At 40.7% G+C, this 27,659-nt stretch overlaps 1 protein-coding gene across 7 annotated transcripts in view; it reads right to left on the bottom strand.

The window, feature by feature from the left end:
- Window positions 1-12,622: 12,622 nt before the first annotated feature.
- The window catches only part of PTPN11 (protein tyrosine phosphatase non-receptor type 11), a 75,758-nt gene continuing 60,721 nt past the window's right edge, over window positions 12,623-27,659 (bottom strand). For 6 of the 7 annotated variants that reach the window (XM_082353684.1, XM_082353683.1, XM_082353685.1 and 3 more), the window contains 3 exons: window positions 19,460-19,572; window positions 17,350-17,452; window positions 12,623-16,642 (listed from right to left, as the gene is read on the bottom strand). In XM_082353684.1, coding sequence (XP_082209810.1) covers window positions 17,383-17,452; window positions 19,460-19,572 — 183 coding nt within the window. In that variant the 3' untranslated portion in view covers window positions 12,623-16,642; window positions 17,350-17,382. Of the gene's footprint in view, window positions 16,643-17,349; window positions 17,453-19,459; window positions 19,573-20,514; window positions 27,072-27,659 lie in introns of those variants that run through there. The other variant, XM_082353689.1, reaches the window with a different exon arrangement.

Below are 27,659 nucleotides of genomic sequence, written 5' to 3'. Positions count from 1 at the left end.
TGGTGGTGGTTGCTAGTGTTATAAATAAATGGAAAACTAGTTCTCACTGGCTACATAGACAAAGGGAAAAGGAAAACACAAATACTATATATATATATATATTATATATATATATAATATATATATATATTATATATATATATAATATATATATATATTATATATATATATAATATATATATATATATTCACACAATGGAATACTACTCAGCCATAAAAAAGAATGAAATTTTGCCATTTGTGACAACAGGGATAGTCTCGAAGGGTATTGTGCTCAGTAAAATAAGTCAGACAGAGAAAAACAAATATTGTATGATATCACTTATATGTGGAATCTAAAAAATACAACAAATTAGTGAATATGACAAAAAAGAAACAGACTCAGAGATATAGAGAACAAACTAGTGGTCACCAGTGGGGAGAGGGAAGGGGGGAAGGGCAATATAGGGGTAGGGGATTAAGAGGTACAAACTACTATGTATAAAATATGTATAAAATAAATAAGCTACAGGGGTATGTTATAAAGCACTGGGAAGATAGCCAATGTTTTATAATAACTATAAATGGAGTACAGCCTTTAAAAATTGTGAATCACTATTTTTTTTTTTTATAAATTTATTTCATTTATTTATTTATTTTTGGCTGCATTGCGTCTTCGTTGCTGTACATGGGCTTTCTCTAGTTGCGGCGAGCAGAGGCAACTCTTTGTTGCAGTGCACGGGCTTCTCATTGAGGTGGCTTCTCTTTGTTGTGGAGCATGGGCTCTAGGCACGCAGGCCTCAGTAGTTGTGGCACGTGGGCTCAGTAGTTGTGGCTCACGGGGTCTAGAGCACAGGCTTAGTAGTTGTGGCTCATGGGCTTAGTTGCTCCGAGGCGTGTGGGATCTTCCCGGACCAGGGATCAAACCTGTGTCTCCTGCATTGGCAGGGGGGTATTTTGTACACCTGAAACTTATATAATATTGTAAATCAACTATACCTCAATTTAAAAAGATAAAATTTTTAAAAAGAAAAAAACAGCAATGTTATTAAATTTTATTTTTTTGAAAGAGAGACTAGCCAATGCCAGGCATTAAAACTATATTAGCACCAAGCTGGATGTTTCTTCATGGAAAAGACTGAAATAGAATTGAACAAGGAAGGGAATTCCCTGGCGATCCAGTGGTTAGGACTCCACGCTTCCACTGATCGAATTCCACGGGTTCAAGCCCTGGTCAGGGAACTAAGATCCTGTAAGCCCTGGGGCACAGCCCAAAATGAAAAAAAAAAAATCGAACAAGGTAGAACACCTTAACCAGGTGATCCGGTGATATTTAAAGCTCCAAACTTGTATCATCTAAAATTATCCTTCGTATCATACCCACTATTCCAATGACAGGGGAGAACAGAGGTCATGAGGATGGCCTGCCCAAGGGCACAGGCAAATTAATACAGATGTCATTCCCAGCCAAGCTGGAGGTTCTTTGGACATAAGGATGACTGGAATCTCTCCTAGACGTGCAGAACCAAGAGCCCCAGTTCAGCTCTGTTAAGTGGGTTCATATCTTCAGGCGCTGGACATGGAAAGCCCTGAAATGTAAAAGAAGGCTTTTATAAAATTTCATAAAAACTTGAGAAGCAGTCAATGGCCGTTACACAAAATGATTTGCAGTAGCTTCAACTATTTTCATCTTCTCCAAACTGCCCTTATGAAAAAGACAGCCATAAACGTGAAGATTTTAGCAACCCTCTCAGGGCTTCTGAACACTGGTAGATTGCAATCAGTGTCGCAGTTAGCCTCAGGAAATGCAATTCTTTTCGCCACTGAAAATGCCTGCAATATTCTCCTTTGGTTTTCAAAATAAATTCAAATGAGCATCCCTCAAGACAAAGGGAAAGTAACAAATAAAATAAAAATAAAAACATCAGGCTTGGGGGAGTGAAACCAGGAGACAGAGTTTGTTGCTGTGGGAGGTGAACCAATTATTTTCTGTCTTACAGGGTCTGTGCTCCTCACCTGAAAAAACAGGGAACTGAAACTAATGGTCTCTACATAGAGAACAGACTTGTGGTTGCCAAGGGCCGGGGACGGGGCAGAGGGAGAGGGATGGACTGAGAATTTGGGGTTAATAGATGCAAACTATCACATTTAGAATGGATAAACAGCAAGGTCCTACCGTATAGTGCAGGGAACTATATCCAATCTTCTGGGATAAACAGTAAAGGAAAAGAATTTTTAAAAAGAATGTCTATATGTATATAACTGAATCACTTTGCTGTCCCGCAGAAATTAGCACAACCTTGTAAATCAACTATACTTCAATTAAAAAAGAAAACTAATGGCCTCTAATGACTGCCACTTACACCTCACACACACACACACACACACACACACACACACACACACACACACACACACACACACACGTGCGCATGCACACGCGCACGAGCTCTAACAGGGCAAACTAGCTGCTCCTCCTACCACCCAGCCCTTCCCCACATTGTTCTTACTTGAAGGTTGTCCATCCTCCCAGGAACCCAGACTCCAGACTCGAGGCCTCCAAGTACCTTATCTCCACCCCATCCATCCACATAGCACACCAAATCTTGCTGACTCTCATTTTGTTATTTCTTTTTGCTTTTATTTATACAATGCTTATTACCTTCCAGAAAAATGGGCTAGGGGTGCTTCAAATATGATCTCTTTAAATCCTTACAACAATCAGTAATGAGCACTGTTTTTTTGCTGCCCAGCACCCACACCCTTTCTTCTGGTAATGGCACCCCGTTTTCTTTTGAGGACCACCCCCACTCTCAGTCCATGAGGCTTAGGAAAGGCCAACACACACCCCCTTCCAATGACCCAGGTCTGACCAGTGAGTGTGTGTATTCCATCCGCCTGGCCATAAGGATTCACTCAGGAATGGGTATCTGAGCTGTGGTGATCCAATTAAAGTCAACCTCATAATTTTTATAAGAACTATTAGGAAAGAGGTACTCTCTTTTCATAGGATTTGCTGAGGGAGTATGATGTAGGCTTGGAAATATTGGCAGCTATCTTGCCACCATGAGGAAAGAAACAGCCTGAATAGAGCCAACAATGAGTCAAGAGATAAATCTCCAGTGACTTTACTAGAGCCTCTGGATCCAGCCATACCAGAAATTAAGCCAGTCTCTAGTGAGCATACAACACAAGTAGTTACCTTAGTGGGAGAATGAAAGCAGAATATCTCAGGTAGAACAGTGAAGCATATGCAACGGCCCTGAGGCAGAAGTACTTTTGTGAAACAGAAAGAAAACCATTGTGGCTGGGGTGCAGAGACCAGGGACAGGCAAGAGTGGAATAAAATAAGTTCTGAGTGAAAGGTAAGGACCAGACCATCCAGCGTAGGCCAGAGTAAGTATTTAGATATTTATTCTAAAGACAATAGGCAAAGTTTAAAGAAGGAGAGGGTTAATAATCTGATTTGAATTTTGAGAAGTTCACTGGGGCTGCTTGAAGGAGAATGGACTGGGGTAAGGAAGAGAGCAGGGCAGATGTTGGAGGGACCATTTGGGGACCACTGTAATCATCAGGGGAGAGAAAGGGTGGCCTGGAACACGGTGGCACGTGTCCAAACAGCTGCCCTTAGAAAGGCCATAGAGAGGAAGGGTGGCCGGCCACGTGCTCTATCTTTCTAGCTACATGAAGTGAAAACGAATGCAACGGCCAAGGCAAGATTTGCCGCCCCCAGCAGCCCTCCTGAATTGTGTAAAGCTAACACAGTCAATAAATCCCCAGCTGCTGGGCGAGGGTGCTGCTGTGCATGTAGTCACGAAGCAAGGAGCCGGGAGCTCTGCACCAGTTACATTCAGTTACGCCTGAGCCTGCAAGAACTTGGAAGCTGGGCAAATTGTCTGCCAGACAGGACCCCTTGTACCTGTTTGTCTTTTCCTGTTTACACTCTTCAGTGATTTCTTCTACTGAATGATATTTCCCTTGAGTTAAAAAATGGCAGATGTTCATTATGAAGGGGAAAGATTCCTTTTCAGGGGAGAAATTAGACAATATCACCTTGGCCAAGTGATCAAGGTTAACATCATCAATAACAGGACAAATGACACCATGTGCCTCTTAATGGGACACACCGAGAAGGACACAACGTTGCCCACGTCGTTTTTGCCAGAAATCTTTAACCCCAATCTAATCACAAGAAACAATCAAACAAATCCAAATCGACAGACTTTGTACAAGACAAATGGCTTGTGCTTTTCAAATACCAATGTTGTGAAAGACAGAAAGAGGGAAGGGAACTGTTCTAAATTCCGGGTGACTGAATCAAAAGGACTGCTAAATGCCATGCGTGACCTTTCATTGCATCCTGCTTCCCAAAAAAGCAAGACATTTGGGGGACAATTGAGGAAATTAAAATACTGACTGTATGTTAGACAATGGTGTTGTGTCAATGTTAAATTTCCTGAGGGTGAACACGGTACTGTAATTACGAAGAAAGTTGAGGATGTTTTTAGGACGTGGGCGCCGCAGCGCTGAAGGATGAAGTGTCATGATGCCTGCACCTGATTCTTAGGAAAAATAATGATAGAGATAGACATAAAGATAGGTAGGTAAATAGGTAGATAGATATAGGTGGGTAGGTAGATAGATAAGATAGGTAGGTAGGTACGTAGGTAGGTAGGTGACAGATAGATGGCATAAATGTGGCACCATGTCAAAAATGGCTCTATCAGGGTGACAATTATGTGAGTGTTCATTGTACTAATGTATCATTCTTGCATTTCTTTTGCACGCTTGAAATCTTCAAATTAGAAATTGTGGGAAAAATCAGTAGCACTCACACATATAGGACATGGCCGGTGTCCTGCTGTCACTGTGATAGTCATCTCCCTGATGGGGAACGCTGGGATCACCATGCACCCTGGTTTGCCCAGGACAGACATCATTATTAACAGCACCCCCTGAAAAAATGCTCACCCTAGTTATGTCCAAGATGGTTGCCCAAAGTGGAGAGAAAACATTGCCATCATCTGACTTTTGAGATATCAGTGTGTATCACTCATTCATCCACCAAATGTGTACTGAGCACTTGACGGTGTGCTGAGTACAATGCTGAATAAAGTCAGGAAGTTTCCTGCCCTCATGAAACTGATGGTCTACAGCCGAGTTTGGCAAATTACAGCCCACGAGCCACATCCAGCCTGCTGCCTGTTTTTTAATAACTCGTGAGTGAAGAAAAATTTTACATTCTAAAATGGTTGGAGAAAGTCAAAAGGAAAAGGAAATTTTATGACACATGGAAATTAAATGAAATTCAAACTTCGGTGTCTACCAATAAAATTTTATTGACACATAGCCCCGGTCATTCATTTACACATTATCTCTGGCTGCTGTCGTACACCAGCTGCAGAGTCGTGACAGAGATGGCATGGCCCACAAAGCATAAAATATTTACTCTCTGGCCCTTTGCAGAAGAAGTTTGCCGACCCCTGGTCAAAGTTGTGTTTTCAGTGGAGTTCCCAGGGTTGCCAAAAGATGAAGTAAGATAACGCAAGTGTAACAGTACAGGACCTGGCACTTAATAAGTTCTCAGTCGATGTGTGTTGGCTAACTGCCTCGATTTACTCATCTGTCAAATGAAGATAATAACTGCACCTATGGGGTGTGGTGGTGTGTGGATGTAGTCAGAGAATGCAGGTCAAGTCGTTGGCACGGTGCCTGCATCTGGCAATCACTCAACAAACAGCAGCTACTGGCTGTTACACATGCTGACTTGAGCAATGCTCTATTCACAAGGTGCTTGTCACATTTATTAGCGTAATCTTTTTAATGTTTCATCCTGAAATATTTCAAATGTTCAAAAGAATATATGGGACATATAATATAAACATATTATAAAATGTTATAAAATCCATAAAAAATGTGGAACATATAATCTTATAGTGTAAATACATTATAAAATGTCATAAAATCCGAAAGTATACGGAACATATGCTCTTATAATGTAAACAGGTTATATAATAAGACATACAAATTAATAACATGAAAAAACAGCTCAAATAAGCATCTTGGAAGCCATTGGAACCCCACTTGCCCCTCTCTGTTCTCATCCAGCCTCATCCCTTTCCAACGCCAAAGCAACAACTATCTAGAGAGTGGGGGGTTATCGCTCCCATATTTTCCTTCAGAGTTTGACTACAAATGATTTTCTTCTCCACACATTGTATTATTTGTTTTTGCATGTGGCTGAGCATGCAAAATAAATGATCTCATCCCGTTCATCTTCTCCCACGATTTGCTTGTCCCTTTGTTACGATTCGTCCATGTTGACATGATCCACTCCTTTCCTCTTCTTTCCCTACACATCAATCAGTGCATGGAAAACACCACAATCGATCCCATCCATTCTTCTGTAGAGGGGCATTTGAGGGTCTTCCATTGTTTTGCTCCTACAAACAATCATTCTTGTATATGTCTGTTAGCTCATTTTATCTGCACAGGCAGTATATTATGATTGTCACCCCATTCTCAGTGAGGTTCTGAAAGCTTAAGTTACTGGCCAAAGTCACGTGTGCAAAACACATGACCTGGTCTTTACTGTCAGCCAGTCCCCATTCTCAGCTCTTTCAGATCAACCTCCTTCCCAAACTGAAGCAATTTCCCACTTACTGACTAATAAAAGTAAAAGGTTTTTGCTCAACCATTACCTCTTGGAAGGGCTGTGTGAACTCTAATGCAACCCATGAATTTCGTTCACATCATCCCTGCTACGTGCCATCAGCTGGTAAATTCATATAACACAGGAACAGGCTATGTCAAGGGCCTGCAAGACATTCCCAAGCCCTATAGGAAGAACATAGATGTTTATTGAGCACCTACTATGTGCCAGGTCACCCACTGCCATTAAACTCCTCAACAACCCTTCACAACAAGGTAGATTTCCTAAAGAGGAATCTATGGATCAAAGGCTTGAACTGACTTGTCTTAAGATCCTATAGCCAGGAGGTGACAAAAAACCAGGAAACAAACTCAAGACTGTGGGATTCCAAAGCCCTGATTTTTCCCACTAAATCAACATGCCTGGAATAGAATGTTCCATCTCCTCCTGGAGCCTAAAACTCAAACATAATTAACACCTTGTATCAAAACATATATTTTAACTTACCCTTAGCAGAAACTTGATGGTTTATTCTTATATCTAAAGAGAGGAATTAGGACTTCTATGATGGTCCAGTGGTTAAGAATCCGTGCCTCCACTGCAGAGGGCATGGGTTTGATCCCTGGTCAGGGAACTAAGATCCCACAGGCCGTGTAGTGCGGCCAAAAAAATAAATAAATAAAAAATAAAGAGAGGAATTATGTGGTCCCAAACAAGGATCTTAGTCCATTCTCAAAAGTGGAAAAGGTACTAAACGCAGTAAATCAATTCACAATAGGCCACTGCTAGAGGCTCATTTGTATGGCCGAAGCTCAGGAGTCTTTTCTGTCCATAACTCAAACCTTTGTTAGATATTTTCTAAAGCCTTCATACAAACTAACATTTGAGAGAATCCACCTTTAGAAAGAAGGAAATTGATTTTCGTATGAGAAAAAAAAAAAAATAACGGTAATAGGGGAAGCAACCATCAAACATGTATGAATGAAGATGAAAACAACTACTTTTTACAAGTCGAGAAATCTGGACCCAGACATCTGTCACCTCCCAAACAGACTTTAATTTTAGAGTTTGCTTCCTTTACATTTTTTTTCCCCTTCTCTTCCCATAGTTAGATGGATTTAACATATGCTTGGGATTTCACAGACTCGGTTTTGGTAGGTGCGATGTCTAAGAATATCTGAAGCTGTTTTCAAGACCTTATGGGATGACGTTTGTCTTGTTCTTTGAGAGCCAGTCTTTGGATTTTTCTTACTCTTCATGGCTACTCTTGTGATATCAAGTGATTCCCAAATCTCTGTCTGCAGACGTGAACTGACCCAAGCACGGGTATAATTTCCAACGACCTTTCTCTCCACATGGAAATCCTCCAGCGCAGCTCATCTCAAACGTGCCCACGTGTCCCCTGCTGATCTTGTTAAAAAAAAATACAGGTTCTGAGTCAGTAGGGCTGAAGGGGGACCTGAGACTCTGCATTTCCAGCAGTTCCAGGAATACTGTTGCCCTGTCTCCTTGACCTTCAGAAACAGCAGTGGCTTGACTAGGATGGCAGTAGTAAAGGTAGGGAGATGCAACAGGCCAGGCATAGATATGATTTAGGAGAGTGGCCAGAACTGTCTGCTGGGTTGGACACGCAGTGGGGGAGGGGTCAGGGACGATCCCTAGGTTTCTGGCCAAAATAACAGGGTGGTGGCCATGCCAGGTCCTGCACCAGTGGAGTAGATGCTGAGACTGCTGGCCCAGATCTTAAAGCGGCAGGTGCAGCCTTCCCCTGGTGCCGGGCGTGACTGCTCAGAGCTCACAGCTGCCCCCAGGGAATCAGAGTGAAGCTACCCCCACCTGCGACCAAGTCCTGCTTTCCCCACCCTCCCCTGCCTCCCTCTCTCCCCTTCTCCGGAGGGCGTTCCTTCTGCAAATCGCTTGCCCAGGGGTTCCTGTTGCAGGCTCCACTTCTCGAGAACATGACCTAAGACAGATGGGGAAGGTCTCCCTGAAATCTTATGATTTAACCAAAAATTTTTGATTAAAAAGGCTTTGGGGGGTTTTTGCCTAGGTATAAGAGGGCTGGGGGCGCTGGGGAGTTGACAGCTGAAGGGAACAGGGTTTCTTTTGGGGGTGATGCAAATGTTCTAAAATTGACTGTGGGGCTGGTTGTATATACCTGTGAATATACTAAAAACTGTTGAATGGTACAGTTTACACAGGTGAACTGTATGGAATGTGAATTACATCTCAATTTTTAAAAAGCAGTTTTAAAAAAATAGTTGTCCATCTTCTGCCCAAAACAAAAAACAAAAAAGGCCACCCTTCTTGGTCGAGGCCCCAGGTTGCCTTTCCAACCTTACCTCCCATTCCCGCCTCCAGGTATGGGCTCCAGCCAAGTTGAGCCCTCCCCCTCCCCCACCCCCAACCATGTGCTCTTCTGTTCTGTGGCTTTGCCTGCCCGCCATACCTCCAGGAATGCTCCACTGGGTCCCACCTCCAGCTAAGTGTGAAGCCCTCAGTCTCTCCTGGGATTCCTCAAGGGCCAGTGTGGTGAAAAGGAGGGGGCATGGACTTTGGAGTCAGACCCACCTGGGCTCAACAAATCCTAGCTCCCCACTTACTGAGTGGGACCTCAGATAAGTCAGTTCGTGTCCCTGAACCTCAGTTTACTCATCTGTAAAATAGGGATCAGCCATTCATCCTACAAATACTGAGCTACCCAGGCACCATGCTAGGCACTGGGAACATGGCTGCGAGCAAAACAGATGGGGGAGGGTACCTGCCTTGCAGGTTTTGAAATCATCTCTGGTAGTGTTTGGCACATTTAACTGTCATTTAGTAAATGAAGGGTATTATCATCATTTCCTTTTACTCTTTTAGTCTTGATCCAGGGCTCATCCATAGCTGTTTTATTTTCCATCTTGTATTCAGCCTGTGTGTGTCTCCTTTCCCTAAATGGGCCATCAAGTCCTTTAAGACAGGGATCAAGACAGATACTTGTTTTTTATTCCTCACAGCACCTAGTCAATGGCTCACTGTACTCATTAAAAAGTGGTTGAGGGGCCTTCCCTGGTGGTGCAGTGGTTAAGAATCCACCTGTCAATGCAGGGGTCACGGGTTTGAGCCCTGGTCCAGGAAGATCACACATGCCGTGGAGCAACTAAGCCCATGCGCCACAACTACTGAGCCCGTGTGCCACGACTACTGAAGCCCGCGCGCCTAGAGCCCATGCTCCACAAGAGAAGCCACTGCAATGAGACGCCCGCGCACTGCAACGAAGAGTAGCCCCCACTCGCCACAACTAGAGAAAGCCCGTGTGCAGCAACAAAGACCCAACGCACCCAAAAATTAAAAAAAAAAAAAGTGGTTGAATGGATGCACGCATGCATTATTGTTTGGCACTTTTGAATCTGAAAGAAAACCTGAAGTAATTCTCAACTCACTGGCCCAGATAATTAAGACCAGTCTCACATGGTAGCTGGTATAGAGCTTTAGCATCCTGGTGATGGCAAGAATGCTTTCGCTCATCCCCACTGAGAATGACAATCACAGCAAGGCCCAAACCAAAATGCACAGACAGGTGTATCCCATATGCACCTAAGGAACGTTTTATAGAAATTGATCCTGGTGACTCAGTAATTTCAGTCGTCAGTCAGTCATAGAGAATTAAGTAACTTTATTCCTAAACACAAAACAAGACAGACCCAGAACTCGAAAGAAAAAAAAAAGGCAAGTGACCTAAAGAGTTCACAGAAAAGCATACACAAAGCATTTGAAAAGATGCTTGGCCTCCTTCTTAAGAGAGATGCAAATTTAGTTACACTGAACTATCTTTGTTCACCTATCAGACAGATGAGGGCTCAAGTCTGAAAGGTAGTTTGATAAAGGTGTGAGGAAAGAAGCTGGTAGGGCTATAACTAGGGTCAGCCTCACTGGGGGACAATTCAACATTCTACATCCAAGTAACAAATGTAAACCCTGGGAACCAGCACTTACAGTGGGGCATATGTTCAAAGTTGCTCTCGGTCCTTGGGGATAATGAGAAAGACTGTTCACGGGAGACAGGTGTGGAGGAGATTTCCCACTGTATGCTCTTCTGAACCTTTTACACTTTGTTCTAAGTGAACATATTACCTACTCAAAGAAAATACACACAATTTTTAAGTTCAGAAGAGCTTTAAGCCTAAGGGGGGGGAAATTTTTTTAAGCAGACATATTGGTTAATGGGTACAGAATTTCAGTTGTGATGATGAAAACAGTTCTGGCAACGGATCGTGGTTTAATGTTGCACAATAATGTGAATTCCCTGCACTGTATACTTAAAAGTGGTTTAAATGGCCAATTTTGTGTTACCCATATTTTACAATTAAAAAAATTTTTTAAACAAAGTAAAGACAAACACACGAGACCTCATGAATCATGAGGCCACATTCAAATACCATCACCGGGAATTCCCTGGCGGTCCAGTGGTTAGGACTTTGCGCTTTCACTGCCGAGGGCCCAGGTTCGATCCCTGGTCCGGGAACTAAGATCCTTCAAGCCACGTGGTGTGGGAAAAAAAAAAAAAAAATACCATCACTTGGAAGACCTAGATCACCTGAGTTATCTAGGGTAATCCTGAATGAACAGATGTTATCTTTCTTAATAAAGGATGATTCATTAATTGTAAAACTAAATTACAATGTAACTTTATTGACTTTGTAAATTTATATGAAAACATTTACAATGCAGGAAAAAAAATCCTTTGCCTTATGACATGAACTTGATATTTCCCTTGAAAAATGTTATCTCAATAATGATTACATTCAGAACGAAATGGCTCATTCCAAACCATAATTTATACTCTATACTAGGAAGTCCTAGCAAAACTGGCCTAGATTATCCAAAACAGTGAATTTATATTTCATCAAGAACTGAATGGTTAAAAATGCAGTAAATAGATGCATGGACAGAAAATAAAGACACTCATAAAATATGTACTATATTTTGTTGCAAAATGTGTCCAAAAGAGTGCTAGAACTGCCATTGGTATAGCTCATGACAGAGAGAGTTATTCTTTGTTCAGAGATGAATGGAGAAGCAAGAGCTGAACAGAGAAATAGCTATTTGCCTTGCATGTTCATTTCTAAAAAGAGATCCAAAGAAACTGGCCTTGACTGAACCCATAAGAAAATGAAAGGACAGTTTCCCTCTTTCTCTATACACACACACACACACACACACACACACACAAGGTTCCCCACTGGTCAAGAATAAGCTTAAGTGACCCTCACCATTGAATCCTACCTAACTCCCTGTAATTCACTCCTCTATGTAACCATCAATTTCAGTTAATACCCTTATTGTTTACTCTAATCAAATTATAACTACCTGTATAACTGTTTTATTCATCCATTTCCCAGTCCCTAGCCTCTAGTGGGGATTTAATCTTTGCTGAATGGAAGAGAATTTGTACCCAAAACGGTCTATGGCCTTACCAGGTAGAGACGCGACATCAAGTCTGAGCAACACATGAATTTCTTTGTCCATAAACCACCCACAGATTCTTTTTTTATATATAATATTTATTTATTTATTTACTTATTTGGCTACGGGTCTTGGTTGTGGCATGTGGGATCTTTAATTGCGGCATGCTGGCTCTTAGTTGTGGCATGCGGGATCTAGTTCCCTGACCAGGGATCGAACGTGAGCCCCCTGCATTGGGAGCGTGGAGTCTTAACCACTGGACCATCAGGGAAGTCTAATCGTGTCCTGTATACGTTATACAGACATACTTTTTACTCGCTATTTACTCATAAGTTCTTCCAAATAAAATTCCCTGTCTCCCAAAGCTACTCATAAAATAGGCACTCAATAAATGCTTGAGGAACTGATTCATTCATTCTGAATTCCAGGTTCCCTTCTAGATAAGAGCTGCAAAATGTCAGCATTTGGCTAGTGTAAGAGGTTGAGGGACCTGTAATCCCAGTTTTTCCTGGACATTTCAGATGAAGTAAATGACAAATACCATAATATAAGAAAATGGTTTTATTCCTAATTTTTAGTTCCCATACAGTTTACAAATACACTTTTACTCTGATAATACTGCTTTGCAACTAGCAAAGCAGTTGAACTAACACCCATAAATACAGGTGGGGAGACAATTAACATCCACTAATGTTTCTCTACATAAACTATTCTTTTAATGTCACTTTTTTTTAAAACAATTGCAAATAGACTACATAATATACGTGGGCAAAAAGGCAATTAAGTGAATCTCTTGAAACACTAATGTATAATAAACAGTGCATATTATCAACATTTACATGATTCACATCAAAATGATGACATCCTAAAACGTATTCCTTTTAAAGGAGAGATTTATCAATAAAATATTACATATCTTTTAATACTCTGGTACAATACTTCATATACTGCAGGAAAATTAACTGTAGATCTAGTCATCGACTTAATAAAGGATCCTTTTCCATTAGCTTTTATTAATAAAAGAATCACAATTAGGTCATAAATAAACAGGCAAATTATTAATTACATAATTTGAGGTTTAGGATGAAAACTTGTAAAAATTAGTTTGATATACAGCAAAGTTATACAACACACTAAAACCAACTGTTTAATATTTTTGCCTTATGTGAACTGCCCATAGTAAAAAAGGAACAAACTTTTTAAGGATGGAAGATATAATAAACTATATTTTGGAACTTATTTTTCAAGAGGAAGAGGAAAAAAGATTTTAACGAAATTAAGGGCTAATACAGATCCTAATAAAGGCATATTGAAATCAGGGAGGCCATGTGCTTACGACGTAAAACTTTATTCCCCCAACAACATAAAAAAACAAAAACTGCACTGGGTTTGTACTTACGTCTACAGTCTAAGTTTCCCTTACGGATTAACAAGCTACAACAGAACACTTCACAATTGCATACCTTTTTCCACATTCCTCTGAACTAGAAATAACCCAGGACATTATATTAGTTCTTAAAAACCCTAGTAACCCCTTAATAACCCCTAAAAATAATCTTGATGATTTTCTTGGCTGTTCCAAAGCAACTGGGCTCCGTAAAGAATGCACGAACACCAAGAAAGTAGTACATGTATTTTCTCATCCTCATTTAGCTACATTTGTAAAGTTACCGATTTCAAAGGGAGAGATGATCAGAATTTTCAGGAGGGCCACACACTGGATACAAGGTGTCTTTTTGTCTTGTTTTGCTTTTTTAAAAAAAAAAAAACAGGCTATTAAGACTCTGAAATTTGGCTTTTTAAAAAAACCCCAATACCACATGCCAGATAATTTCTTCACCCCAAATATAAAATCCTATGCTTGTAATTTTAAAATACTTAGCCAGCTATGGAAATATTGTGCAAATTTAATGTCTACCAGCAACCCAGAAGCAGACTGCAGACATGTAGCTATCACACCTATTTTCCAGGTAACCTGATTCAACTATTACTGACTGCTGTGGTCCCAGGCCCTCTGACTTCCTCAGAAACCACCTCTTTGGAACTTCCATTTCCACTGTTTTTTCACACCCGCACCTCGAGCTCACCTCCCCCTCCCCCATCTTCACAGCCCCTCCACCTGAATCCATCCTGTGTAATCTTACCGGAGAACCTGCAATCACCTTTACCAAACACACAACAAACCTTAGCAACCTAGGGACTATTAATCTTGTCTTGGCATCAGTTTACACCACATAATAGTTGCCGACTTCGTGGAGGGAAATCTAAATGAAATCAATGTCCTATTACAAACGAAGCTGGCCAAGATCAGGTGTTTCCAAGTGCAAAAACAACTGATCTTAAGCTACAGGCAGAGACGTTAATGCAGCAGATATATTGTACGATCAAACCCTTGTATGCTGGTGAAAGACCTTGCCCCCAAAGTCCAGAGTCAAAACATTATCGCAAAAAGGAGAACCATTCAATGTGACAATGCAATACAAATAACAGGATTCAAGATCCTTGTTGCAAGTACTGAACTGGAATCTCTTTACAGGCTTGACAAGAAGACAGCAGTCATTTACATTCCTCTTAGAAGGTAATTACCTTCAACAATTCTAAGTTCAATGGATGGATGGGGGGAGCGGTGGGGGGGGGAAGTCATGTAATTTTGTCTGTGAAAATGGCAGCCAGGCTCTCCCCAAACAACCTCAGGGTTTCAAAGGAGGTAAAGACCTCAGAAAGGAGCTACTAACAGGGTTGGATCTAGTCCTTCCTTTTCTGGAGACAAAGCAAGAAGAATCCAATTAAGAAGATCATGACTTAATGGCAAAGCTGCCATGGCATTTTATTATCTTTACAAAGTCCACCAATGATGCTTTAATTGAAATACACTCATTGAATGATGATTCAACACACAGGGCAAAGAGGGATGTCTTTGGAGAAGGCACTTCAGGTAGAACATTAGCAAATCCTACTGCTTGGTTAAAACAAAAATGAGCTACTGCTAATTCAGTCTGATGAGTGGCCTCACGAGGACTGCTCCTCCTCACTGCAGCCTTGGCTGCGTGCATGGGTGCGGGGCCCAACCGAAACCAGGGGCGTGAAGAAAGCACCCCATTCACCTTCCTCTGCAGCGGCCAGGGCAATGAGGTGGTTCTGCTTTCAAATGCTCTGCCCTTCCGAACACACCCATCCTTAAGAGACCAGTTTCCCAAAGCGGTGGTTCAGAGCATACGCTAAGAGCCAGCAGAACTGGTTCAGGAAGCTCGCTGAAGGCCCTCTGTTTCTGCCTGACTTCCAGCTTACACCAGCTATCATAACCAGCTTCAGCTTCCCAAGGTCACTAGCAGCTTCTACTTTTGCTAACCTCTTTTTTTAGCTGTTTTTCCATGGCACTGGTTCTGACAGTCTGTTACACTGGGGGCCTCCAAGGAACCTCACCTCCACTTCATGCCCTCGTGCGGTCCCCTCTTCCCAAATCGGGGCTGGGCCTGGGACTGACTTTAATCAATAGAAGGCAGTAGAAGTGATGCTGTGATACTTCTGGGTTTAAGTCTTAAACCTGGCCACTACTGCTTTATACCCTTGGGACCTCTGAGCTGTCATAAATGTGGTCCAGCTACTCTGCGGGCGAGGCCACATGGAGAAGGTGAGACCTGAGGACCGCATGCAGACGGAGAGGCCCAGCCATCCTGCCAACCACGAGTGACACCAGCAAGACAAGGAGAGGAACCGCTCAGCTGAGTCCAGCCCAGTTTGAAGAGATGGGGAAAAGCAAGTTGCTGTTTTAAGCCACTCAGTTTTCAGGTGGTTTGTCAGCAACAAGTGATAACCCAAAACTGGTTATCCATAGATGCATTTTTTTCCTAAATACAAGACAATTACTCAAATGAAAAGAAAAGATGACAAACGTTTTCCCACCACGAGTTTCTCAGTCAACAGGCTGAATGGTAATTGGTCAACTGCTAAGAAGAAACCATGCCTTTTATCCTAAGTTCCCATGATTCCCGCCCCCATGATTTTTTAATGGCAATGCAAGGGGAGACAGTCTGGGGCACTGGCTTAATTATTATTTAGCCAAAATAAGAGGCCATCAAAATGAATTATCCACTACTGGATAAGTGATGATAAATGAAATTGTTCTCACTTCTATAGGGTGCTGTTACTTAATTATCCCCAATCATGTTTCCTCTTACAAGTGCCCTATCATCCCCCACAAAGCAGGGGGGAAACTAAATTTGTTGAGGTTATCAAAAGAAAAAAAGGCCAATAACTAGAATTTGAATCACCATCATCTGGAAAATATAGAGCACAATTTAACTGCTTCCTCAATTTAAAATAAAATTCCATAAAATATAACACTGTCTACATCATAGAGATGATTTCTTCTTATCTGAGGACACGAGTAATTGGAAATCAGGTATTGTTGAGTTAGAATACAGTGGTCTTTAAATGGTTTCAAATTTTGCTTATCAGAAGGTAGTCAACCACAATGCAAGCCTTCCAAATTCAAATTCATTCTTCATGTAAACTTTCTTGCATCATTCTTGATCTTTTCAGGGAGAGGGTGAAAGTCCACATCTGGCAAAGAAATAAGTTAGAATTCTTAAGGAGCATACATCTAAAAGTTTGGCAAGGCAGTAAACCATTTTAAAGTAGATTTAGAGCTTTTAAATATACTATTCATTGAAATGGGAATTTCGACTTGAAACGCTAAAAACTTACCTTTTAAACATACATCACACAATTGGGTCCCTGTCTAAAAAGGTGATTGGAAGGAAGGAGACGTACAAGGGAGTCGAATTCCCAGCATCAGAGCTGGAAGGGATGTGGAGCTGAGCCAGTCAGAGGCCCAGGAAGTCCAGTGCCCTGTGTCATACAGCCAGCCAGTCAGAGGCCCACTGGGGTGAAAACTCAGGCATCCTGACTCTGACCATCCAGTGCCATGTCCCCACAGTCCCTAGATCCCTAAAGATCATCTCCCAGCACAGCGTGGGTTAACCTACTTTAATAAAAATTGCAGGAATGATGATACCTGCTCTTCATCACCAGTATAACCATTTTTCTGTAAGTGCTAACCCTGCCCTTCACAGAATTAATTCTGTATTTGATTTCAATGTTTAATGAATCCAGCCTGGAAAAAGAAATACAGGCAGAAGAAAAAAGAGGCTGGTTTTTAAAATTCAATTATGGTTCACTTTGTTAAAACAGTCACAAATTATTTGCCTGCTTCACAGTGCCACAAATGATATAAACAATTAACCAGTAGAGCACTTCTGTTGAAATACCTATTTCTGTGCTTGAAGTCTTGGCGGGTCTTCTCATCTGAAACTTTTCTGCTGCTGCATCAGACCCACATTTTCATAGACTCTAGCATTATCTTCTCTCATTCTGAAAAGAATAAAAAGAAGACGACACTAATAAAAACGCAGACATACTGTTGAACCTTACATGATAGTTATAATGCACATACTCTATTCTCTGGGGACCGTATGCGGCACAGACATAGCTCCTGCCCCCGGGAGCTGACATTACAGGAGAGGATATCGTACAGAAACACACAGCAAAATAATTCTGAAGTAAGAGCCTCGAGTCCCTGTGCTCCCGGGGTTTGGCGGAAGGAGAGTTGTTTTCCAGGAGGGTGGAGCGAGGCAGGCCTGTACGATGAGGCATTGGGTTAGACCTTGAAGGAAGGTGGGACATGTGCATAGAGAAAGGAATGGTATTCACTGTGGGCAGAAGGATCTGAATGGGCCAGAGCAATGTAAAGGCAAAGCGTAGGAACGGTCAGGCAGGGACTACAGATCCATTCAGCCCCCAATCCGGTGACATGAAGGTGAACATGAAGCTGACCGGCAGTTTAGGGCCCCAGGGTGGAGGGTCAATGCATCGGAGCCCAGACTCTGTTTTGCTGAGCAGAGTGGAGACCAGAACAGTCCAGGGGGACGAGGAACCTAGCAGCTCTGGGCTGGTCAGAGAGGAACAAGCTGAAACAAGCAGCAGGGGCCAGGGTCTCCTGGGTCTGCACCCTACAAGGGGGACAACGGGAACAGAGAGGCAGAGAACCTATTAGTTAGTCACAGGCAGGCCACTGGTAAAAAGGGAGTCGTCAGAGCTAATTCTGTTGAGCCAACATGTGGGGAAAGCTTTCTGGCAAGGACTCGGAGCCCTGACATGCTGGTTCCACTGCAAATCACTGCAGATAGCAATTTAAAATCAACTTTCCCCATCGGTCCACTGGGAAAGAAAAAAGCAGGCAGAAGGAAGAGGCAGCTTGGTGGAGAGCATACTTTTGCTATATAATTTCATTTCAACGTTAAATAGAAAGCAAATGTAAATACGAGCCTCATATATGTTATCAAAAATGTTTATATAGAGTATTAAGGCCAACAGGGGTTTAAAAATCCACATCAGAAGCAAACAGGGATAAGACTCTTAGGGGAAAATAAAAAGTAAATGTTATACCAGAGAGTGACTTTAGGATATACAGAAAAATAATAACTTACAATTGTTATTCACATAATCGATTTAACAAATATTTTCTTATCACATGTTTTAGTTTAAACATGGAGTTGGCAAAGTTTTTCTGTACAGGACCAGACCGAAAATAATGTAGTCTCTGTGGGCCATACACAGTCTCTGTCATGTATTATTCTTTGTGTGTGTGTTTTTTTAATAACCCTTTAAGAACCATCCATGAGCTGTACAAAAGCAGGCCATGGCCCAGATTTGGCCTGGGGGCTGTAGTTTGCTAACCTGGTTTAAATACCCACAGTAGATTTCTGCTGACTGTGGAAAATTAGACCATGATTGTGTTGACACATTGATGGTCAATTTACTTACTTTTACATAGCAAAGAGTCTTGACTCGTCAAAAAGGGTGTTACCTACCTCTGCAACAATCCACACCCCATCAAAAGAAAAATTAGATTCTTGGGACTTCCCTGGTGGCGCAGTGGTTAAGACTCCGCGCTCCCAATGCAGGGGTCCAGGGTTCGATCCCTGGTCAGGGAACTAGATCCCACATGCCGCAACTAAGAGTTTGCATGCCACAACCGAGGAGCCGGCAAGCTGCAACTAAGGAGCCCGCCTGCCGCAACTAAGACCCAGAGCAACCAAATAAATAAATAAATAAAATATTTTTAAAAAATTAGATTCTCCTTGGAGAACCAGCACTTGATATACGTACAGTCCCGTAGACTCCTAGCCAGTGTGGCAAGCAGCCTTCAGTTTAGGTCAACTAAAATTTAGTTTAGCTAGCCACTGGCACACTCAAGAACCAGTTAGGCAACAACAATGTGCACCAAGGAAAGGCATGTGCTGCAAAGACGTATCATTTTTTTAAGCTTTTCTATAGGATTATGTTCACGTAAAAAGATTTTCCTTCATTTCTACTTACTCTGCACAGGACGGCGTTGGGGTACAAGGCGGGAGGGGACTCTGATCTCCACTTGCCTGGTCCGTCAGGGAATACTTAATATTTGTGTATTCGTGCCCTTTCCTCTTGCTTTTCTGAAAAGTGAAGATTGCATATATGAAGAACTGTGACTTTTTTGAGGGAATGAAGAAGTCAAAAAGGCATTTCATTAAAAAGAAAAAAAGAGAGAGAGAGAGAGAGAGTTTGACAGACAGACAAGTTGGACCCTGAATACTGGTATGTTGACCAAATGTCAGGGAATTCATCTCCTTCATGTAAATACATCATATGGGTGAAAAGGACCTTTGAACCATACAATTCAAAAGCAGAGAGTCATGCATTAACAACTTACTGTATTAAACGAAATGTACCTGTTTCTGAACTAAGAGAGAATTCACACGTTCTTTGCCACATTAGCATCTAATCATTTCATAGTTCACTTGCAACACATTTAATGATTTTCAAGTAAACAGGTGGGAAAAGAGTTTCAGAAATAAATGCACTCCAAGTAAAAACTGCACACAGGTACAAAAGATGGCAGCACTCTTAGCAGAATAATACACTTTATCATATCGTCCCCACCCCACGCCCACTCCAGAAAAAACCCTAGCACATTTAAAACTTTATTTTCAGCCCAATGATACTCTGGGGGAAAAAAGGCAGAGAAAACCAGTAAAATGTAATCTCATCTCAGATACAGAATGAACTGCATTAGGTAGGACTCTTAGTTAGATGATTTATCACTCTTTCCTCCTAAATTCACCCAGAAACAACCAATTCCGAAAATCTAATCCATCAAGTTATCTTCATTATATAATGCTTATAATGCTGCCTTCATTACAGGATTATTCAAGAAACGGTAAATGTTAGAAAAAGTATCCATATCAAATACTGACATACAGCAGTGACTTTCATTCACTGTTGTTGAGAGGGTGAACTGGTGCCATCACTTTGGTACACAATTAGTCAGAACTGATAGTACTAACTAGTTAGTATCTGGTAATGATGAAAAGGCACATATATTTTACAACCTTGAACGTTTATTTCTTGAGAAACTCACGCACCCAAGCCTAGAAAGAGCTGACAAGGATGTCCAGTGACGTGCTATTCCTAACAATGTTCGCCAAGAGAACACTGAATACCTCATAATGAATACCTCACATTCGTATCACGAAATAATATGCAACAGTGAAGAGGAAAAGTGTGTGTGTGTGTGTGTGTGTGTGTGTGTGTGTGTGTGTATGTGTGTATCAAAACAGATTACATACACAATGTTAGGTGGAAAAACACAAATTGCAAAACAATGAAACAGTATATCATCTTGCTAAACATTCTAAACATAAAAACAATGTCATATATTGTATACAGATATTTGTATTAAAAAATTTTTAAATACAAAAAGAGACTGCAAGGCTAGTTACTGCCTTGGGGTTCCGAGGGTGAAGATGAGGGATGGTCCTGGGGGTGGGTGTCAAACGGAATCTCAGCCATATAGCTGTTACACTTGATTGCTTTTAAAAAGAAAAAAGATTTGAAAGAAATGTGACAAAAGGAAATGGTCTATTATTGGTGTGGTACTGAATGTTTTAAATTTTTCAAAATAAAATGTAAAGCATAAAAGAAATTTAAATCCACCAGGGGAATTTCTTTTTCCTCAAACTTTTTGCTCAAAACTCACCAAAAACAACAGCTAAATAAAAAATGGGAAATCTTACTACACATAAAACAAGGGAATGGTACAACTCCAATCTACAAACTATAAAGTGTCTCTGATATAGTACTGTGAAAAGTGGACCAAAATAAGAAGGAAGCTGAGAAGCAACACATACCCCTCAGGTGGTAGCAGGAAAAAGAAACCCCTGAATGTCGCTATCCCAGGAGTGAAAGGCCTGGGGCTGAGCCATGGCAGGCCACAGGAGAAGTGGGGGAAGCCTTGTCAAGAGCCAGTTCAACACAGTAGAAAGGCCCACAGTCTGAAGAGCCCTTTCTGCCGTCCACTGCCACCCTCCCAGCTGAGGTGGCCTAGAGGAGAGGCAGGGTAGGAGGAAGCATTATTAACCCCTCTGACTCTACAGGCATTGCAAAGAGTCAGAATGACCCCCTGAACACCAACACATGGATGTGCTCCCAGGGCAAAGGTAACAGGGCACTGAGACAACAAACCCAAGCAAAGCTGTGGACCTCCTCAGCCACCTTGCCTCCCCTCACTATGGACTATCCGAAAATGAAGGGGTCAGCACAGAACCTATATAAAGAAGGGGGGAAGGTACAAAAAGGAAAAAAGGGAGCAAAGAGCAAAAGGCAGATGGAGAAAACACATCAAAAAAGAACCTAAACAAAGAAAGAAGAAAAGATGAACACAAATAGTTCTGCCTTAATATCATAGACTTTAGAGACATGAGCTTTCTTAAAAAAGAGCGTAAATAAGAGATTATATTACAACAGAGGAGATGAAAAGCAAGCGGGCGAAGCAACGAAAGGAAATAAAAGAAGAAAGACACGAAATACAGTAAGTTCAAGTCTAATTAGAGGTAGCAAAAAATTAAATAACTAAAAACATAGAAAGGGACATTGTAAACAGTCTAGAGGAAAACATATTTTTTAAACTATTAATTAAATACATAAAAGTGATGGAGAAAGCTATTAAGAGATTTGATATATATTATGGAATTCCTGAAGATGGGAACAAATAAAACAGAAAAAAGTATTCTAGAACATAATGCAAGTAAATATTCCTGAAATCTCAAAGGAAAAAAAAAAAATCTGAATCTGCATTTTAAAAGGAAAAACTTCACAATCAATCTCCCAAACATCAACGATAAAGAATATGCCTGGATTGGATCTCCAGGCAGAAAAAGTCAGTCACATATAAGGGGGGATAATCAAATTGACTTTAGACTCCAACACAGCCACGTAATTCCAAAAAATCCTGTGGGGAAAAAAACCCCCAAGAATCTTATACCCTGCTAAGTTACCCTTTAGATATAAAACCAATGTTTGGACATTTTTAAGCATGCAAAAACTTAGAATGCAATTATCTTAAAAAAAAAAAAAAACAGCTAGTAATGAAATCTAGCCAACAGAGATAAATCAAAATCAAAACAAAGAATTCAGAGAAACAGAAACCATGATAAAAGGACTTGAGTTTTGATCTAAATACAGCACTAACACTGAACAACTGTCATAATTATGATATAAATGTCATAAACAATGACAAAAATCAGGAGACAAAAGAAAAATATGCTAATTCTCTTTCACAGAGTTAAATATCAATTATTATTACAGTAAAAACAGTTAAAATTTTCTAAGCACTGGCTTTGTGTCAGGCACTATTTGAATATATTACTCATTTTAATCCTCATAACAACCTTTTGAAACAGATACTATTATTAGCCCTATTTATTATTTATGTTATTTATTTATTTTTTTTGGCCACGCCACACGGCACGGCAGATCTTGGTTCCCCTACCAGGGATCGAACCCACGCCCCCTGCAGCGGAAGCGTGGAGTCTTGACCACTGGACCGCCAGGGAAGGCCCAGCCCTTTTTAACAGATGAGGAAGTGGTGTGCAATTTCTAGTCATAACCTTAAAACAGGGGTTGGCAAACTAATGGCCTACGGGACAAATCTAGCCCAGACCTTTGGCAAGGCTTGTAAGAATAGTTACTTCATCACAAGTTTAATAGTTTTTAAAGGGTTGTAAAAAAAGAGAGAGAGTATGCAACAGAGACCATATGCAACTGGGAAGCCTAAGAGACTCACCGTCTGACCCTCGACAGAGAAAGTCTGACTCCTACGTTAACAGGCAGCTGCTTGCCCTCCACTTCCTCCTACTCTCTGCAACCAGGTGGAAAAGGAAACGTCCTAAAGGACAGTAGAGGGACAAGACCGAATGTACCTGGGTCCCTGGATGAACCTAGGTCCCCACCCTATACCCTCTGATCCCCAAATTGCCTGCCAGCTTGGACTTTTCTATAGAGAAATAAGCTTCTCTCTTGTTTAAGGCACTATTATTTAGCCTCTGTTAAAGCAGCCAAACCAATTTATTATAAATTGCAGTCATTACAGAACTTATAGTCTAGGGAAGAAGTTGCAAAAAAGAAATCCGAGGAGAAAATGTTTCACTGAGTCTATATAGTATTTGAATTTTTTGAACTGGTTTTAAAAATTTAAAGCCCTTGTGAATAATCACCTCTGAATAGCTGTCACACACTTTTTAGCACTGAAATGCTGACTTACATAAGAAATAATTTTTTTAAAGATACAATATAATTTAAAATTAAATATTAGCTGGAAGAATTGACAGAGAACATCACTTACTTAAAAGTTTTAAAATCCTAACTCATTTTTTTAAATAAAAAATTTTAATATACAATAAATAAACTGAAGCATAAAGATGCTTTCTACTCAACACTTTTTTTAAAATTGTGGTTTAAAATAAAACACATGAGAGATATCCTCTTAACAAAACGTTATGTGTACAGTATAATATTGTTAACCACCTGCTATTGGTGTACAGCAGATCTCTAGAACCTCTTCATCTGGCATGACTGAAACTCCATCCCCCCATTTCTTTCTCCCTACTACACACTTTCTTGAAAATCAAAATCAATATTTCTACATGAAGTGATGACAAAAGAATTTTCCAATGAGGAATAATAAATGCAAATGGAACAGGAATTATTTTTAAAAATCATAGCAGCTTGAGGAATAACATAAAAATGCTGGAGCTTTTTAGCTTATTTTGGAAAAACAAGAAATAAAACTGATTCACAAGTCAGATGGGTTTGTTTCTTGGAACCATGACAGCCCAGGCTGTCTTATAGATCAAGAAAAATTCTCAGGGGGTAGGGGCTGTTTTGTTTCATTTTGTTTTGTTTTGCTTTGGGGAGTGGAGGGAAATTTATTTCAGAGGAGGTCTAAAAAATGATCTGAAATTGATCTATCCTCCACTGGAATTCAATGACATAGCATGGTTACCAAGTCTCTTGCAATGTTTATAACAAATCTTACGGTCTTGTCAACTGACACACAGCCAAGGTTGAAAGGAGGAACCAACCATGAGGCTCTAAAATCATCTGGTATTAACTATCTTTCCACGTGAGTAACCCCAGTTACATTCTTAAACCTTAAATTACAAAAAAGCCCAAAAGCCAAGAGCAGGGAGAGAGTAAAATGAAAACGCTCTTGTCTAAGTTATGGAGCAACACGATGATGCATCCAGGGTGCTCTGGGCTCAAATGTCAGGATTACAAACACCCTGGCCCCTTCCACATCTAATCACAGAATCTTACTGGTTCTACTCTCCCTGGGCTCACTATCAGCCCCTGCTATCCCGTCCAAACCACCATCGGTTCTCACTGACGCTGGTCCCCCTGCAGCTGCTCAAGCCTCGTGCCCACCCAGTCTTCCCTCTCAAGCCAGGGCCCTCTTTTTAAAATGACGATCTCTTTTTTTCATAAATGTATTTATTTTTTATTTATTTATTTTTGGCTGCGTTGGGTCTTCGTTGCTGCACACGAGCTTTCTCTAGTTGTGGCGAGCGGGGGCTACTCTTCGTTGCGCTGCACAGGCTTCTCATTGCGGTGGCTTCTCTTGTTGCGGAGCACGGACTCTAGGTGCGTGGGTTTCAGTAACTGCGGCACGCGGGCTCAGTAGTTGTGGCTCGAGGTCTCTAGAGTGCAGCGTCAGTAGTTGTGGCACACGGGCTTAGCTGCTCCGCAGCATGTGGGATCTTCCCGGACCAGGGATCGAACCTATGTCCCCTGCACTGGCAGGGGGATTCTTAACCACTGTGCCACCAGGGAAGACCCGAGGATCTTTTTATGTCACTCCCCTGCTTCAAAATCCTCAGTGATTTCCCATTTTCCTTAGGATAAAGTTTTAAATCCTCAATATGGCCTGCAAGACCCGCCCCCTCGAAATCTGGCCTCTGCTGACTTTTCTAATCTCACCCAACACGCCCCATGCTCTCCCTCTAACTCCTTCTACTCCATCATACGGATTTATTTCCATTTCAGGAACATGACTACTTATATTTCCGGGATCTGGCACAGTGCCTGGCACATAATACAACTGACTTTAATTAATGCAGGAATGAATAAACAAATGAACAAATGTGAAAACACCTTTTTATTCAACCAAGGAGATTATGGAAGATATGTGAAGAAGCACAAGGCTAGGGAAACAAATAAAACAGTCAGGACAAATGGAGACATGGCCTCATGCATATATGTATGTATACACACACACACACACACACACACACACACACATATGTGTGAGAGAGAGAGAGAGAGGGATTATATAGAGAGAGCTGGACAAGAGGAGTAATTAATTTGCTAATTAGCAATTCAAAGAATATTATACCAGTACAAACAAACATACCCAGTATCCACATCTTGGCTTTGAAATACCACTCTTCAATAAGAAGAATCAGGGCTCCTTAGAAAAATGGCTGGGAAAGTACAAGATGAACCTAGATCATCTTGTGGTGTCAAAAAGAGTAAGGAAGTAATCAAAAATGGGAACATATCAAAAAAACACAGGAACCAACTCGAAAAGGTTCCCACTAGGCAAATTTGGGACAGTTTAAGCAACAGAATAAGTAACAGTAATGGACTATCACCCCCTCTGGCATAAATAAATAAATAAATAAATAAATGAGTAAATAAATAAGGGAGATGGGAAAGCTATTCCTTATAGGAGGCTTCCAACTAATAAATGAAAAGGGAATGGTGGAAAGAGAAAATCACCATTGGGCAAACGTCACAGTGGTAATTTTTCCTGGCAAGAATCGTGAATGAATGTAAAACTGGTAGGCAAAAAGTATGATGAAAAATTGTTCATTTATATAGTTTCTTGTATCTACCTACAAGATATTACCTAAAAAGGGAAAGACAGCAACTTAACAGTGGAGAAATCAGACAGACAACACCTTAATCAAGTGATCAAAGTTAACACCGCCAGGAGCGAAACAAACCAAGAGGGAGCTCATGATGTGATGCACCAGGAAGGACACAGCATCACTTCTGCGACCGTCCTGTCAAAAATGCATGACCTGAATCTCATCAAGAGAACACATCATACAAATCCAAACTGAGGAGCATTCTACCAAGTAACTGGTCTGAACTCTTCAAAAATGTCAAGGTCATGAAAGATAAAGATTGAATACTGCTCCAGATTAAAGGAGACTAAAAATACATGACAACTAAATGCACCATGTGACCCTGAACCACACGAAGGATATTAGTAGGACAAACTGGCAAAATCTGAACATGGTCTATAGATTTGAAAATAGCTACTATATCAGTGCTGATTTCCTGATTTTGATAATTTTACTATACTTATGTAAGAGAATGTCCTTATTTCTAGGAAATACACATCAGAGTATTTGGAGGCAAAGGGACATTAATGTTTGCAACCTACAAACATTTCATTTAAAAAATTATATAGGTATATATAAAGTTATTTATATATGTGTGTGTGTATATATACATATGGAGAGAGAGAATATGAATCAGTGATAAAGTAAATGTGTTAAAATGTTAACAGTCAGGAAAGGTGGGTGAAGGGAATTCCATTATATTGTTTCTGCAAATAAAAAAAAAAATTGTTTTAATTCTGAAATGGAAGTTAACAAAAGAAATCTACTTCCAAGTAAACAGCAGAGTGTGAGAAGATCCATTTATAAAGAGCTGAGAATTTTCTCAGTCTTGCTCATTTGCATTTCCTCTAGATTCCCACCTCTGTTTCTGCATTTCCTCCTTCCAGTGCTGTCTGTTTCTCTACTGCCTTTTCTTTTTTTCATTTATCCCTCTGTAGCAATTCTTCCACTCCCAAAGGTCCTTAATGCTTCATAATTTTGGAAATGACTGTATTTCAAAATAATTAATTATCCTAAATGAGTTTTGTTCTTTTGCTTAATTTAAAAATCAGGTGGTTTTAATGTTCTTAAGTCTGCCACTTAAACCTTCTGCTAAAATAAAGTACTTCTTACTTTACCACTAAATCAAGTAGCAAATTCCTACACTGAATCAAACAATACAATGCAGAAAACAACATATCACGGGATCTAATTTTTAAAAATAAATATAATCTAAGCCTACATATATTTAGGCTACATAAATCCAAAGGCTCATATACCAAATAGTAGTTCATGTGCTGACACATATTGGCACC

This window comes from Balaenoptera borealis, assembly GCF_965194805.1.
Source record: "Balaenoptera borealis genome assembly, chromosome: 14".
Taxonomy (NCBI): Eukaryota; Metazoa; Chordata; class Mammalia; order Artiodactyla; family Balaenopteridae; genus Balaenoptera; species Balaenoptera borealis.
This window is presented reverse-complemented; position numbering and strand designations above follow the sequence as displayed.